Source organism: Heliconius melpomene, chromosome 10 (assembly GCF_056956725.1).
Source record: "Heliconius melpomene rosina isolate 202511_hmr_F chromosome 10, ASM5695672v1, whole genome shotgun sequence".
NCBI lineage: Eukaryota > Metazoa > Arthropoda > Insecta > Lepidoptera > Nymphalidae > Heliconius > Heliconius melpomene.
The window spans coordinates 16,272,660-16,286,496 of NC_140398.1; the positions used below are offsets into that span (position 1 = coordinate 16,272,660).

Consider the following 13,837-nt stretch of genomic DNA (forward strand, 5'->3'; position numbering starts at 1 on the left):
TTGTAGGGGTAGGCAGAGGGAATCTAGTGTGAAGAAGTATCTTCGGAGTACCGCTCTCCACTTTCCGACGAATTCTGGAGGCATGCGTGTTCAGTGACAGAACTCAACACCGAGATTTGACTGGACATCAGAACGAGGAAATGAAAATATTAAATATTTAATTACCTCGAGTGGGGATCGAACCCACAACTTATTGTGTTTACAGTCACACATTTGTGTCCTGCGCCAAGACTGGCTTCCAACAACACATATCATATTTAAAATAAATTAAGTAATTTAAAATTGTATAAATAATAAAAAATATGTTTATTACCAAATAGTGAGTGTTAAAAATCTTCGTATACTGTCGATAATAGTGTAGGAAAGTTACGAGTATGTAAAAATTTTGAGGGGTAATAGATAGATAAGTAGACATAATAATAAAAAAATAAATAGATATCATTATCATAATAAAATCTTTATCATGATATAAAATTGGGCAATTAAGCATTTTTAAAACAACCACATATTAACCCTTTTATTTACATTATAATTTATTTATTTTATTTTTATAATTATCATACATTTGTGTTTTAACACAAAAATAGAAATACAATAAATAAACTAATCTTTAATTATCTGTCAAACTCTACCACCTTCGCCGTATTTTATTATAGGAATATAATTTATTAAAGAAGATTACGTTCTGAGGAATTCCTTCAAATAATAATTAATCTTCTGCGTGAGTGCATGTTACAATATACCTACCTAATGCGTGTTAAATGTTAACGTGTGCTACTTGCCGTTAGAGGCATATAAGCAAAATTTTCTATACTTTATAATCTATTTAAAGTCAATTAAAAATATATAATTGACATGATAATATAGCCAAAATGTAAACATATATGGTATTATTTAATACATTTTTGACGTTACATATAAAATTATAATGATATCTAAGTCCGATGCCACACTGAAATTATTTAATTCATTCAATTATTTTAATTTCATCACACGTTAGGTACAAAGGGAACCTCATTCTGTTAAAAGTTTTTAAATAGTCAACACGCAGTTAAACGTTTGTCAAAGCAACTCAATTGTTTTACTGGCATTTGTTTTTTAAATGTGGACACCGATAATTTTGGACGTCGAGTGCATCGTTTGTAACAAAACGTTGCAAAAAATTAAACACGACCCTTCCGACATGTCGCGGAGAATCGGTAAGATGGCGCATAGACGCTCGAGAACCCCGAACTGGTCTTTGGAAGAAAAACAATATTTACTAGAACTAATAAAGCAACATAAAGAGGTGGTTGTTACTAAAACTAACAATGGTCCCAATCATTCTGAAGAGAAAGATGTCGCTTGGAATGAAATTTTGCAGCAATTAGCTAGCAAATTCGGTGATAAGTTTTCAGATTTTTCAATTAAGAAAGTTAAAACGCAATGGCAGAATATGAAACGTATAGCTCGCGAAGAGTTATCGGTAATAAATGGTTCGGCGGCCCAGCAATGCACTAAGCAGTCTCAAGAAGTATGTAACATACTTGATTTATTGAAAGAGAACGGACTTAAAAAGGAAAGTGATAATTTGAACGAAACTACAATGAGTACTAACATTGAAATAAAAACAGAATGTATTGATGAGTAAGTTGATTGCAGTTGTAATAATTGACATTTTCGTAATAATTATTATTTACTTAAATCGTTAAATCATCAAATTATTAATTTATTGTAAATCAATATCGTTATTTCTGTTACCTGTTTCTCTTGTGTAAGATATCGATCAATGAAAGTTATTTTGCCTTAAATTTTACAGGGACATTACTGAAATAGATAGTATCAGCGTAGATATGGATGAACAATCTTGTAATTCTCAACAAGAAGAAAATATGATTACAGAATCCTCTCGTGCATTAACTAACGAACAAAATCTATTTATTAATGTTCGAGACTCTGAAGATTTACAAAATATAAATAAGAAAACCGCTTTTACGATGACTGATATATCATATCCTGATAATAATTCACATTTAAACGTTTTTAGCAAGCAATATCAAGATTTTTTAAGGTATACTTTCTTTTATTTATCTGACATTTTATTTAATTTTTTTATGTGGATTATTTGATTTCATTTTGTATATTGTTAAAGGTTTTCGGCCACAGAGAAACAAATGAAAATAGAATCCCTTCAAGAAGAAAGACATGTCGTAAGAGCTATGAGAGAAACAGCAGAGCTAAACAAAATCATAGCTGAACAAAAACTGAAACATATCCTTTGGATAAAGAAACGTGAAATGTTGTAAGAATCTTTTATTAATTCATAAATTTTAATTATTTATGGATTTTATTATTTTTGTAGCGTACGTATTTTGATTTAAAATATTTAACGTCTTTTTTTTAATTTATATACAAATAATATTATTTTAACAATAAAAAAATTATACTTTTTAGTAATGTGTAATTTTTTAATTTTTTGTTTAGAACTGCCATCTATTAAATAATTATGTAGTCAAGTGTTTGTTGCCTTACTGGTGCCATCTATTATTATATTGCGTAGCTTTTTGTGAGCTTGATGAAGCTTGATTGCTTATGGTTTTTTACAGAAAAAACAATATAAAATTATTTATTTAAATATTATTTTCGTTAATATAAATTGCGTAAACAGTACGTACTTATGAATGATAACGTAAAAAAGTAGATGCAAAAATGTTAACACTTCGTGACTTTACAGACTTTCACTAAATAAAAAATAAAAATAGTTGCGATTGTCCATGGTTGTTTGTCATTTAACTTGAAAGAATTTTCTTCGGGAATAATCGTGACACTTAATTATATTTTTAGTTACTGCCATTTAATTTTATTTATAAGTAATCATGAGTTTCATTGCCAGAACGAGAATTCCTATTTTGCGAGGACTTTCTAGTATTAGGTGAGATATTTACCGGTAAAAGATTACGCAATCCTAACCCAACAAGTAGTTTTAAAAATAAGAAAAAAAAACTTTTGAAATACAACATTTCTTTGTTGTTAAGTTATTTAAAATCTATAATTTATTTATTTTAGTAAAGAAATATTGAAAGTCACAACCGACTTGATTCATTTTGTCTATTACACATATAATTCTTATTGTTTTGATTATATCTTCGTACAATAGATATAGCCTACTAGATGATGCTATTTTCAACTAAAGTTATTTCGACTGGCCTTAGTGCCTTAAAAATAGGCTAAACCATATTAACTACATACAAAATGCTATGTTACATTTCAAGATACTCAAAGTTATTATAATCATATAAAAATATTGCAGAATGTATTCTGGAGAACCAGGGTCTGGTGCTGGCAAGGGTGGTGGCGCAGGTGGTTCCATCCGTGAAGCAGGTGGTGCATTCGGCAAGATGGAGGCTGCTAGAGAAGATGAATATTTCTATAAAAAGGTATTTTTTTTCTTCATTTATATGGATAACAAAAATAACCATATAATAACATTTTCCTTAGTTATATGCAGTGAGGTCCTAAAAAACTAAAAATTAATAATTTTTGACATGTTTTTTTAAGAAAACCTATAAAAATTGATTGTAGCAGATGCTAACAACATAAATATGTTGTATTCTTATAAAATTTTGATGCTGCTTGATGAGCATGAATGGCTGAGTAATCAGAGCACTTGAACAGATTCCAAGAGGTGCCAGTTCAAATCCCTTCTTTATTATTTTTTTTAATTTATTTTGTAAATCAGTAAAAAATATTTCATTTGTTACTTAAACAACATCATTGTGGTGCTGTGGGACAGCACCTGACTGCACTTGCAATTGTTGCAAATTGAGTCATTCTTTGACTTTCTCTAGGACTATTGGCTTTTAAACATTCATGACTTTCTCTAGGACTATTGGCTTTTAAATAAATTCTTACCTCCAGCAAAATGTAATCTTTCACTGATCCAACTGTGATCTTCATGAATGGCATTGAAATCCAATTCAAGCCTTTATAGGTCAACTATGTCTGTTACATTAAAAACTGATGTAAAACTCTTTTGTTCTTTTTCATACAGCAAAAAGAACAGCTGGCCAATATCAAGGGTCATTTGGACAAAGAAATCTCCTTCCATCAAGAACAGATCAAACGCCACGAGGATGCCATCAGACGTCACAAGGAACAAATGGCTGACATGAATGAGAACAAATAGATTTTTTTACCTTAATTATTAAATTAGCATCAAGTCCTGTTCATAACGAATACTATATTGCTGTTTAACAAAAGTGAATTTTAAAGTTAAGATGTCAATTTTTTTGCTTTTATTTTATTTAGGAATTAGTCTTGGACATCAAATATATTGTACAGGCGTTATTTGACTTTTTATTTATTTCCCTACTTACTTTTTTTAATGCCATGTGATGAATATTTAAAATGATATGCTTAATATTAAACTAAAAGTTTTAGAAATATTTAGTTACTTATTATAGAGTTGTCAGTGTCAATAGTGCTATAATTTTCTGAATTTGTATCTTTTTTTAATTCTATAGTTTTCAGCCATAACTATTTACAGAACTTGCATAATATGTAACAAGTTGACAATTGATGTTAAGATATTTGTTAGAGAGTTTTGTTACTTTTAATTTTATATTTTATTTAACATCGTGATGAAAATGTATAAATTTAAAAAAAAAGAATGGTTAGGGTCAAACAATATGTTACAGCAATATTTTTTTATCTTCATTGATAATCGAAGTATCAAAGATTACTTATCTTGATACTGTGATTTTCAACAAACGAAATGATAAAGCTTTGACCTTTAACATGAGTATGCTGATTAAATATTTTTAATAATTATAACATTTGTAATAATTCATGTTCGTAAATAATTTGACAGCTACATTTTATTAATCTTTCTGTATATTTAAGTAAAGTCAAATACATGCTGGATAGCGCCACCTATTAGGATAAGTAAAAAAAATAGGTTTCTTAAATAGTTCAGCGTGAATGAGATAGGTGTCGCAGTTCTATAAATAATTATTCGAATTCCATTCTTTAAACCTATAAATAAAAATTACAATTTTTAGGTGAGATTTTGATTTTTCATTGTGTAATAAGAATATGTTATGTTTAGTTAAATATTTAATTTTGGTATGTAATTGAAGCCATCTCCAATTTATAATTATCTTACTTTATCTTGGTAAATATTATTAAGGAGAACACTATTAACCTACATATTAAATATATTATTATAACAATTTAACAGAAGCTTAAACTCAATCCTTGGTAACTGGCAACAATAAATAGTTCCTGAAGCATGCAGACGATCTGAATAGATAAGAATATCTACATTATTCTAATTCCATTCGAAAGGGTTGACTGACCTCACTATTACTTTATTTCGGTCTCGCTAGAAGTCATATTTGTTTTTATTTTTAGTGTAAACTATTTAAAGTATATACAAATATTATGTGTAAATGACAAACGTAATAAATCGGAGTGCGTGCCGACTTGACAAGCTTCATCGACCATCGGGCGACGACCGAGGCGAAGGGAAGACCCACATCCACGAAGTTAGCCGCGAGTCGCGTTCTGCGAGAAACCCAACGTAGTGAAGCTCGCGCCAAGCGCTGTTCAGTTTACTACAAACTGAAATAGACGGCGCATGTCGCTCCTCGCTTTACAGTGGCCGAGTGTAGTGTTAGTGTAATAACAGCATATAGTTCTGTAGTGATTACTAGTGTTGTGTCACTCTGTTCCTGCGGCCGGGCCACTCCAACTTGTTGTGATGCATTTTAGCATATTACTATGGGTGTCTTGTGTAGCCCTCGCAGGATACGTTCGAGCGACAGAGGTAAGGGGACCATCTTTACGCGGCATTCCGGCTTTTTGTTAAGGGACCGGTATTATAATCTTACGTTTGTCCAAAGAACTCGTGTTCTTGCGTAATTTCAATGTCAACACGAGTGTTGTTTCTGTCATCAATCTAAAATATTCTTAATGGCCGTGTTTGTAGTGACTATAGTTGCACCGCAACGCATCGTTGCCTGCATTATAATATTATCGTTGCCTTGAAGTGTTCGTCAGGTAAACAATCGTTATCGTGGCTCCCTCCCATCGATTTATGTTTTTTTTGGTTTATATATTGGTAGTGGTATATTGTAAACAAGCGGCTAAGCGGTATGAATGGGAGCATGGTGCCGGATCGCCCACGAGCGCGGCTGGTGAAAGCGTAAAGCGTGTACGCAATACGCACTGGTCGGTCCAGAGACGCAGCTGTGCTCAAACCTCCATTTACTATGGGTACCTATGGACATATTTGTTTGCCTCTGGCTCTGGGGCTGGGGCGCGTGGCCGTGGCAGACTTCTTTATTGCCTTATGAATCATGCTGACACTGCACGCTGTGTTTTTGGCTGCGTTGCTTGCTTTTACATAACGGAGTAAATAGTTGAGTAACAATTGAGTATTGCATTTATTTTGTGTAGGTATTATGTTTTTTTTGTTGAATATTTAGAACTTACGTTTTAATGTGCCTCAATTATTGCTTACATGACTATAGATCTGAATTTTTTTAAAGATTTAATACAAACTATTTGATCTTCACTAGTTCTTATCTTAATTGATTATCATAATTAGAACTTTTTTTAAGATTAGACTATTAATCTACATTAGGTAGGTACTTAGAATTAAAGGAATTAAACATTTAAAAGTACGCTTTTATAACTGCAATTAATATCAATCAATAATGAATGAAGAAACAGTCTATACAGTTCAAAAACTAATCCATACTATTTTGATTTCCATTCAAAGTGTATCTTCTGAATAAAGTTTCAATACACGTCTAGCGGCGTTTCGTCCCGCCCGCCTCGCTTAACACTAGGTTCCCATTACCTTCCCTTTTGTGTGCGGGATACAACGTGAAGCCGAATCAAGTTTTATTCATCTATATATGTAAAATCGGACGTACTTCGACTTCTAAGGGGTTGTTTTTGGGGTTGAAAGTTTGTATGAAACTTCGTTTCTACAAATGCTAGGAGTCTCAAATTTTGCATGGACGTCACTTATAGGACGTAGGTACTCATGGAGACAGAAATTAATAATAAAGTAGTTCACGCAGGCGAAGCTGCGGGCGGGCCGCTAGTATAAAATAAAACACAAATATTATGGCTTTTTCATACCAATTACCAGTGCGTGCAATTCTTGAATTACTATTATTTAAAATTAAAACATCAAAATAGATTTCATTAAATACACAAAGTCATCAATCAATGATGCATATAATTAATAATTACATCGAGGCTGATTTTAACTTTTTTCTTACTCTCGTGCTATTTCCACACGAATGGTCAACTGATCGACTTTTATGGCCAGACAAGAGACAAAGACCGCTCATTATGTAAGAAAACATAATTTATACAATTTCTACTAAGTATTATATGCAGCTCCACCCGCATCATAAAAAAAGGAAATAACTAAGTTGTGTTTGACACGCGACACGAAGTAATTCTGATTGTAGGTACAGTGGGTTACAAAGAAACGATTCACGTGATACAGTATAAAGCTTTAGTTTCAATAAGTGGTTGAGTCTCGGAGTTCAACGCTGCTATTAAGCAAGTTACCAGAGCGAGGGAATGGAAATATCAAATACTTTATTTCATCGAATAGGAACCAAACCCATAACCGCGAGTCGCGTTTACAATCGCACTCTTGTGCCCCCGCAACAAGACTGGCCTCACAAAACACAAAATATTTTTTCAATTATGTTGGCTAGTCCATTTAATTAGTAGTTCCTAAGATTAGCTCGTTCAACCAAACAAACATTTCAGCTGTATAATATTAGTATCAATATTACTTCTAGCAAGTAATGACAAGAAACTATTTACCTTTAACTATTGACCTTAATTTTATATTGTAGTGATAAAAAGATACTCCCCAAATATAGTCATTTTCCAGTAACAAAATGAACTTTTTTAAAGTTAAATCCTAATACTATCTAGAAACCTACATATAATACAGTATATTTGTACTTATTTTAAAATAACATTATGCGGTTTCTATGAAAGTAAAAGTCTCATTAGATTTCTCTAATAAGGTTAAACAGATTTATTTACATAAGAAACTAAGTAATACGAGTGCTCTTTACGTATGCCGACGACTTAAATCAATATGTATCTACTGTACTTTTTTTTCATGAAACCCTCGTGCGAGTTGGATAAGAATCTAATGACAACACTCACGCTTGGCCACTTTATATTATACTTATTTAGAAGACGTATAAAAATTTGAAGGAAAAAATGTTAATAACCGTAAACAGAACATTCTATCACGTCACTCCATTCTGCATTCTCCGCCATTTTAAAGGAGTAGATACTCTACATGCGAGTGAGGGCGTCGTGGCACAGGGGCATAACGGTGCGACTGTCTACGTGACGGTTGTGAGTTCTATTCGCACTTGGGGGAATTAAATACCAGAGCGAGGAAACAAAATCCCAGTCACGTAGTATGGAGAACACACGAAGGACATATGAACCTCTGACCATGCAACAAACAGACAATGACAAACATCGGGTCTTAATAAAAATTTTACGTCGATGTATTAATTTTAATTTATAATAAACTTCATTACAATTTACAATACTATTATTACATAAAATAGTTTCATGTTTTTATTGTAAGCTTTCAATTTTTTTTTAACAATAATCACTCGGTTAAAATGCAATCTTACATTTATATCTCATATTAATTTATTTTTTATTAAATAAATATCTTTTATTTATAAATATCTCAGTAGAGTGGTATAAAGTGGGGAAACAATTTCTCGTTGCAAAGATATTCATTTACATTCGGTTCTGAATTTGTTACGGACAGGCAACATGGTTTCTATGGGGAAATGGCGTCCTCGTCTTATCCCTATATTTACATAAGAAAATTTAAATATTGAGCAAAGTGTTACGCTACATATTATTCTAAATATAGTATCTATGTATTTATATCTAATCCTTTTTCCGCTGTATTGTTTACTATTTAGTGTGTACCTACTGCCTTCGTAATGGGAACGGAGTGTCTTAACACTAGGTTCCCTGGCACCCATTGTCTTTCCTGCTATTTGCGGTATACAGCGTGAACCTAAAAAAATATTCGCGTATCTAAATATTATGAACAATAACGATTTAAGCAAACTTATAACTTTTTAAAATTTAGTTTTTTCTCAAGTTTTATGATTTGTCGGGAATTATGAATAGAACTTTTGTGTCAATATCGAGGACTCGCTTTAAGAAAACATATTTACAAGAATTAATAGTAGGTAATTTTCATTAGTAATTCCGTAATATTCACATTTTTTAAAACTCTAAAGAATAATTTAGGTTATAATGTGTTGCCCCATTGATAAATATCTTCAATATCAAAGTAAGTTGAAAGTTCATACTTATAAGGAACAAAGATATAATTGGCCTAGTAGGTAATTTTCAGCAAACCAACTTCTCGAGCAATAAAAGAATTTGTCGGAACTAGCTGGGAGACAAAAAGAATGCGAGTGCGACTTCAATAGAAATAAAAGGATGTGCTGTTGCCAGCAGTTCCGTACTATGGCATGGAACACATTCTATTTTTTCGCCCACCTATAGAATTTTTTTTCAGGATTTCAAAAAACTTTCTAGAGATAACGTCTATCTCTATATATTGTAATTTGGGGCCTATTTGGGCGAAATAAAGAATTGTAAGTAATGTGATGAATTAATTTTACAATCGAAACACATGGATAAAACTGTATTTTTTTCAGACCCAAATGAATTTTAAGAAAATTTCTCCCGGAAAATATTTAATTAGTGGAAAAATGGGTCCCGTTATTTCAATGATATAGTTGTGCAATAGGTATTACTTTTGAAGTATATCTAAAATACTGGACTTGTTCTTTTTCTTTTCAGTTAATTATGCAGTCGATATTTTTATTACTTTATAATATTTTAAATATTATTTTATATATTACTAGCGGACGCGCGCAGCTTCGCCTGCTTATTTGCATCCGTAGGGGTATATTCTAATAAACCATGAAACACGTCTTGAATGAAATAATATTAAAAGTCTAAATTTCAATTTTTATAAAAAACTGTGGCAATTTAAGGATTTTTCCATATAAAAGAATTTTTCTCTTATTTCATCCCTTTAGGGTTACAATTTTTCAAAATCCCTTCTTAGTGGGTGTCCAGATTACGAAAATAAACATTGCCCAAATTTTATGTTTCTACGCACAGCGGTTACGGCTGTGCGTGTGTCTTACCTCAGTCAGTGGGAACTACTCCTTTTATATACCTATATAGATAATAGACGTTAAATGCTACTATTAATTACACCCTGAAAAGTAAATCGTAAATTGAGAACAAAAGTTGTCATTACGATTTCTTTATTGCTTAGATTTGTAACAAAATATTAGTCAGTATATATATTATGGTTAAAATAAAGATATAATTTCTTGTTACACTCTAAAACGTTGCTATATATTCTACTAGCGGACGCGCGCAGCTTCGCTTGCGTATTTAGGGGTGAATTCTAATAACCCATGAAACATGCGTTCGATTAAATATTTTTAACAGTCTAAATTTCAAATTTTATAAAAATCGGTGGCGATTTAAGAATTTTTCCATACAAACTTTGAACCCCTATTTTACCCCTTTAGGGTTAAAATTTTTCAAAATCCCTTCTTAGTGGATGTCCAGATTATGAAAGTAAACATCTGTCCAAATTTTACGTTTCTACCATCACGTTACGTTTTTACGTTACGTTACGTTACCATCACGGTTACGGCTGTGCGTGCGTCTTACCTCAGTCAGTGAGGACAAGTCCTTTTATATATATAGATTATACTATTTCCAAAACAAAAGCCATGGAACTGTAGTTAAATAACCATTATTTACATACGTGTTTGCACTTGAATGGCGCCATAGATAAAGATTGTCCAGACTTTATTCGAAGCCGTGACCTCTGGCATAGATATCAGGCCACTGCGTCACCGTAACTGCATAATAAGTAAATATGAAATAAATGCAGATTATTTTGTTATAGTCCATTTAAATAAACAGTTAAACGTATTCTGGCATTACGTATTGTTGTGAATAGATTAGCCTTCCTGTCCAGTAGTAGTTTATATAACTGGACTAGATACATAGTAATGTAAACACGACGGTTGTGAATTCAATTCCCACTCAGTGGAATTAACTAATTTCATTTGCGAGAGCAAAGCCTTGAGTTGAGTTTCGTCACTCGACACGCAATGTCTCGAAAATTGTACAGAAAGTAGAAGAAGAAAATTGTACATACTTAATGTAGAAAAAAACCTAACTAGAAAAAAGAGAAAAAAAAAATGTATACTTTATCGTTGGAAACTAATTTTTGAACAAAAATTGCTGTTTCTATGCTACAAATATTGCATTTTAGCTGCAAATAAACGACTCCTGAGTTTATATTGCTGTCTTTACCTAAGCGACAATATCATGGCAAGGATAAAGACAAATTATATTTCTTCTGAGGAATAATTGTTCAAGTGCCAGATATAACGTAGCAATTTAACTGATATTGTAGCTGCAGCATTTTTTTTATTTAATTAAGAATCGTCTTTATTATGAAGTTGGTTGTAAAAAAGTTTTTATTGGAGTTACAGATCAACCTTGACTAAAATGGAGATCATTTAAAAAAATAAGTTAAGCTCGATTACATCGATGCAAAGGATATAATATTTTTAATTACCCTAAGTAAATAAAAGTGTTTGTACCCAAAAGTTTTCTTTCATAAGTTTAGCCTAAGTTATATAATGCATACATACATACATATATTAGTCCTTTGTTAGGGTTTTGTTTAAGAAAATGTTTTAAGTTGACGGCCGACAGCCTCAGGGCCGTGTGAGACCCTCATTGTTGATGGTGCTTTGTTCATACTCTTAGCCATAACGAATACTTGACGTACGTAATTATTTAAATTGAGAACAACACTTTTATTCTTAAAGTAAGTAATCAACACATTAAACTATCCTAATTAAAAACTAGTTTAGTTTTTCAAATTCTAGCTGTATCCCTCATAAAGCAGAGACGACGGAAACATTCTCAGTATTACAGAGAGAAAGTAAAAAAATATTTTCCTTGAAGGAGTATCGTACCCACAACTATCGCGTTCAGTCAAACGATGTCTCACTATGCCACTATGATCTCAAAGTTGTACTTACCTTAGCACAGTTTGTTTGTTTTTTTTAAGGAATTGTTACAATAAAAGGGTGTATAAAAGGTGTCTTCTTTTGTTCTTAAACTTGTTTTGAAAACCACCGATAACGATTTTTTTGAGATGCGATCAACATGCTTTTTCTGTAAACCAAGACAGAACCTCGTGTTAAGACTATCAAGAATAAGGATTCTCGTGATTTTGCATGTTAAATAAAGTAAAAAAACTACCTACTTATTTAGAAAACGTATAAAAATTTAAATGTAGCGGGATTTGAACTCGGTAATTCTTAAAAACTCTCTGTCCGTCTTTCTTAAGTGTAAAATAACACCTTTAAAATGTAAAAAATATTATCTTTTTTGTTTATTCTTAATAAAAAATCTGTACGATCACTAGACGTGTTATCATTTTGATAAAACACTGTAATCTAATAGTTTTATTCATATCTTATATTATTAAAGTCCGTATTTATAAATTACTCTCAACTTTAAGATAGATCTTGAGACGCCGTTATCATTAACTAATTATTAAACAGGATCTCAAGATCGTTCGATCGTTCTCGAGACCGATCTCAGAGTTGAGAATGGTTTCGTCGAATTGAGTTATATTTAGATATATTTCAATAATATTACCTATATTAATCTTAAGAAAACTGGGGCAAATGTTAGTGTATTTTTTTAAAAACATTAAACGGTAATCATATCACAACAAGATAACAATATTCAAGTAGTAATTAATCTGTTTAAATTTGCATTACTCATAGAAGTACAGTATGCTCACTGAAGCGCTTATCTTTAATGAAGAAGCTGTTTTAAATTATTTTTAACAAACTTTTAAATTTTCTCATTTAATCTGAAGTGTAGATAGAAAATAATATTACGTTTTTTCGCCAATTTTATAACACGTTTTTATAAGGTCGAGCTGTAACTAACTATGTAATGAAAATTCAACATTCAATTTTCACACAATTTATACACAATAGTTCATTGAAAAGAATAGAATTAAATTCTATTTAATTATTAAAAAAAATTAAGATAACATGTCTAAATTAAGCAATACGTTCATACTTCGCTCGTTTAAACTTTTGTACCTATTGTTTCTATATTATAGCATCATTTAGGGAGTGAGAATGCTATTTACCCAATTATTTTACAATTTGAAGTGTGAAAACAATCAACACACAAACATCAAAGGATTACAAAATTATTTTTAATTACCTATTATATAGATGAGACAGTAATTTATTTACTTAAGTATTTGTCAAGTAATGCAAAATCTTTAATGCATAGACATCTTGTGTAAAATGTGAAGTGAATTAATTAATATAACTTCATGTTTTTTCCCACGTTCGACATTCTACGGTGAAGATAACTTATCTGGTGACCAGGCAGACCAGGCAGGCAGGCATGAAACTTCGTTCCTCACAATCCACCCAATTTTTTTTTCAACCCAATTGCTTGTTGGTGAAACTCAACGCCGCATTCTATTTACTAAAATGGAAAAAAGAAATATTGAGGACAATCGTGGCACAGATTTTTTTTATTTCAATTTAATACATTATTTTCCTCGATTTTTTATCTTGTAGTGTTATTAACATCATCAGTAACATTTTGCCTTTCGTAATTTGATTGCTATTTTCATTGCGTATATTTTAAATATTCTCATAAAATTACATTG

The 13,837-nt window shown here is 31.3% G+C and overlaps 3 protein-coding genes across 4 annotated transcripts in view; all 3 read left to right on the forward strand.

Moving 5' to 3' along the window:
* Positions 1 to 1,019: 1,019 nt before the first annotated feature.
* Positions 1,020 to 2,285, forward strand: LOC146535933 (uncharacterized). The gene is made up of 3 exons (XM_085191196.1): positions 1,020 to 1,626; positions 1,799 to 2,050; positions 2,132 to 2,285. The coding sequence occupies exons 1-3, from the start codon at positions 1,103 to 1,105 to the stop codon at positions 2,283 to 2,285; spliced, it is 930 nt and encodes a 309-aa protein (XP_085047322.1). The 5' UTR covers positions 1,020 to 1,102.
* A 465-nt stretch (positions 2,286 to 2,750) lies between these two features.
* On the forward strand, positions 2,751 to 4,326 carry LOC146535934 (ATPase inhibitor mai-2, mitochondrial-like). Its single transcript, XM_085191801.1, has 3 exons — positions 2,751 to 2,911; positions 3,290 to 3,416; positions 4,031 to 4,326. The coding sequence occupies exons 1-3, from the start codon at positions 2,856 to 2,858 to the stop codon at positions 4,163 to 4,165; spliced, it is 318 nt and encodes a 105-aa protein (XP_085047927.1). The 5' UTR covers positions 2,751 to 2,855; the 3' UTR covers positions 4,166 to 4,326.
* A 1,245-nt stretch (positions 4,327 to 5,571) lies between these two features.
* The window catches only part of Sdc (Syndecan), a 213,509-nt gene continuing 205,243 nt past the window's right edge, over positions 5,572 to 13,837 (forward strand). For both annotated transcript variants that reach the window (XM_085190860.1, XM_085190861.1), the window contains exon 1: positions 5,572 to 5,806. In XM_085190860.1, the coding sequence (XP_085046986.1) occupies positions 5,741 to 5,806 (66 nt within the window). In that variant the 5' untranslated portion in view covers positions 5,572 to 5,740. The remainder of the gene's footprint in view (positions 5,807 to 13,837) is intronic.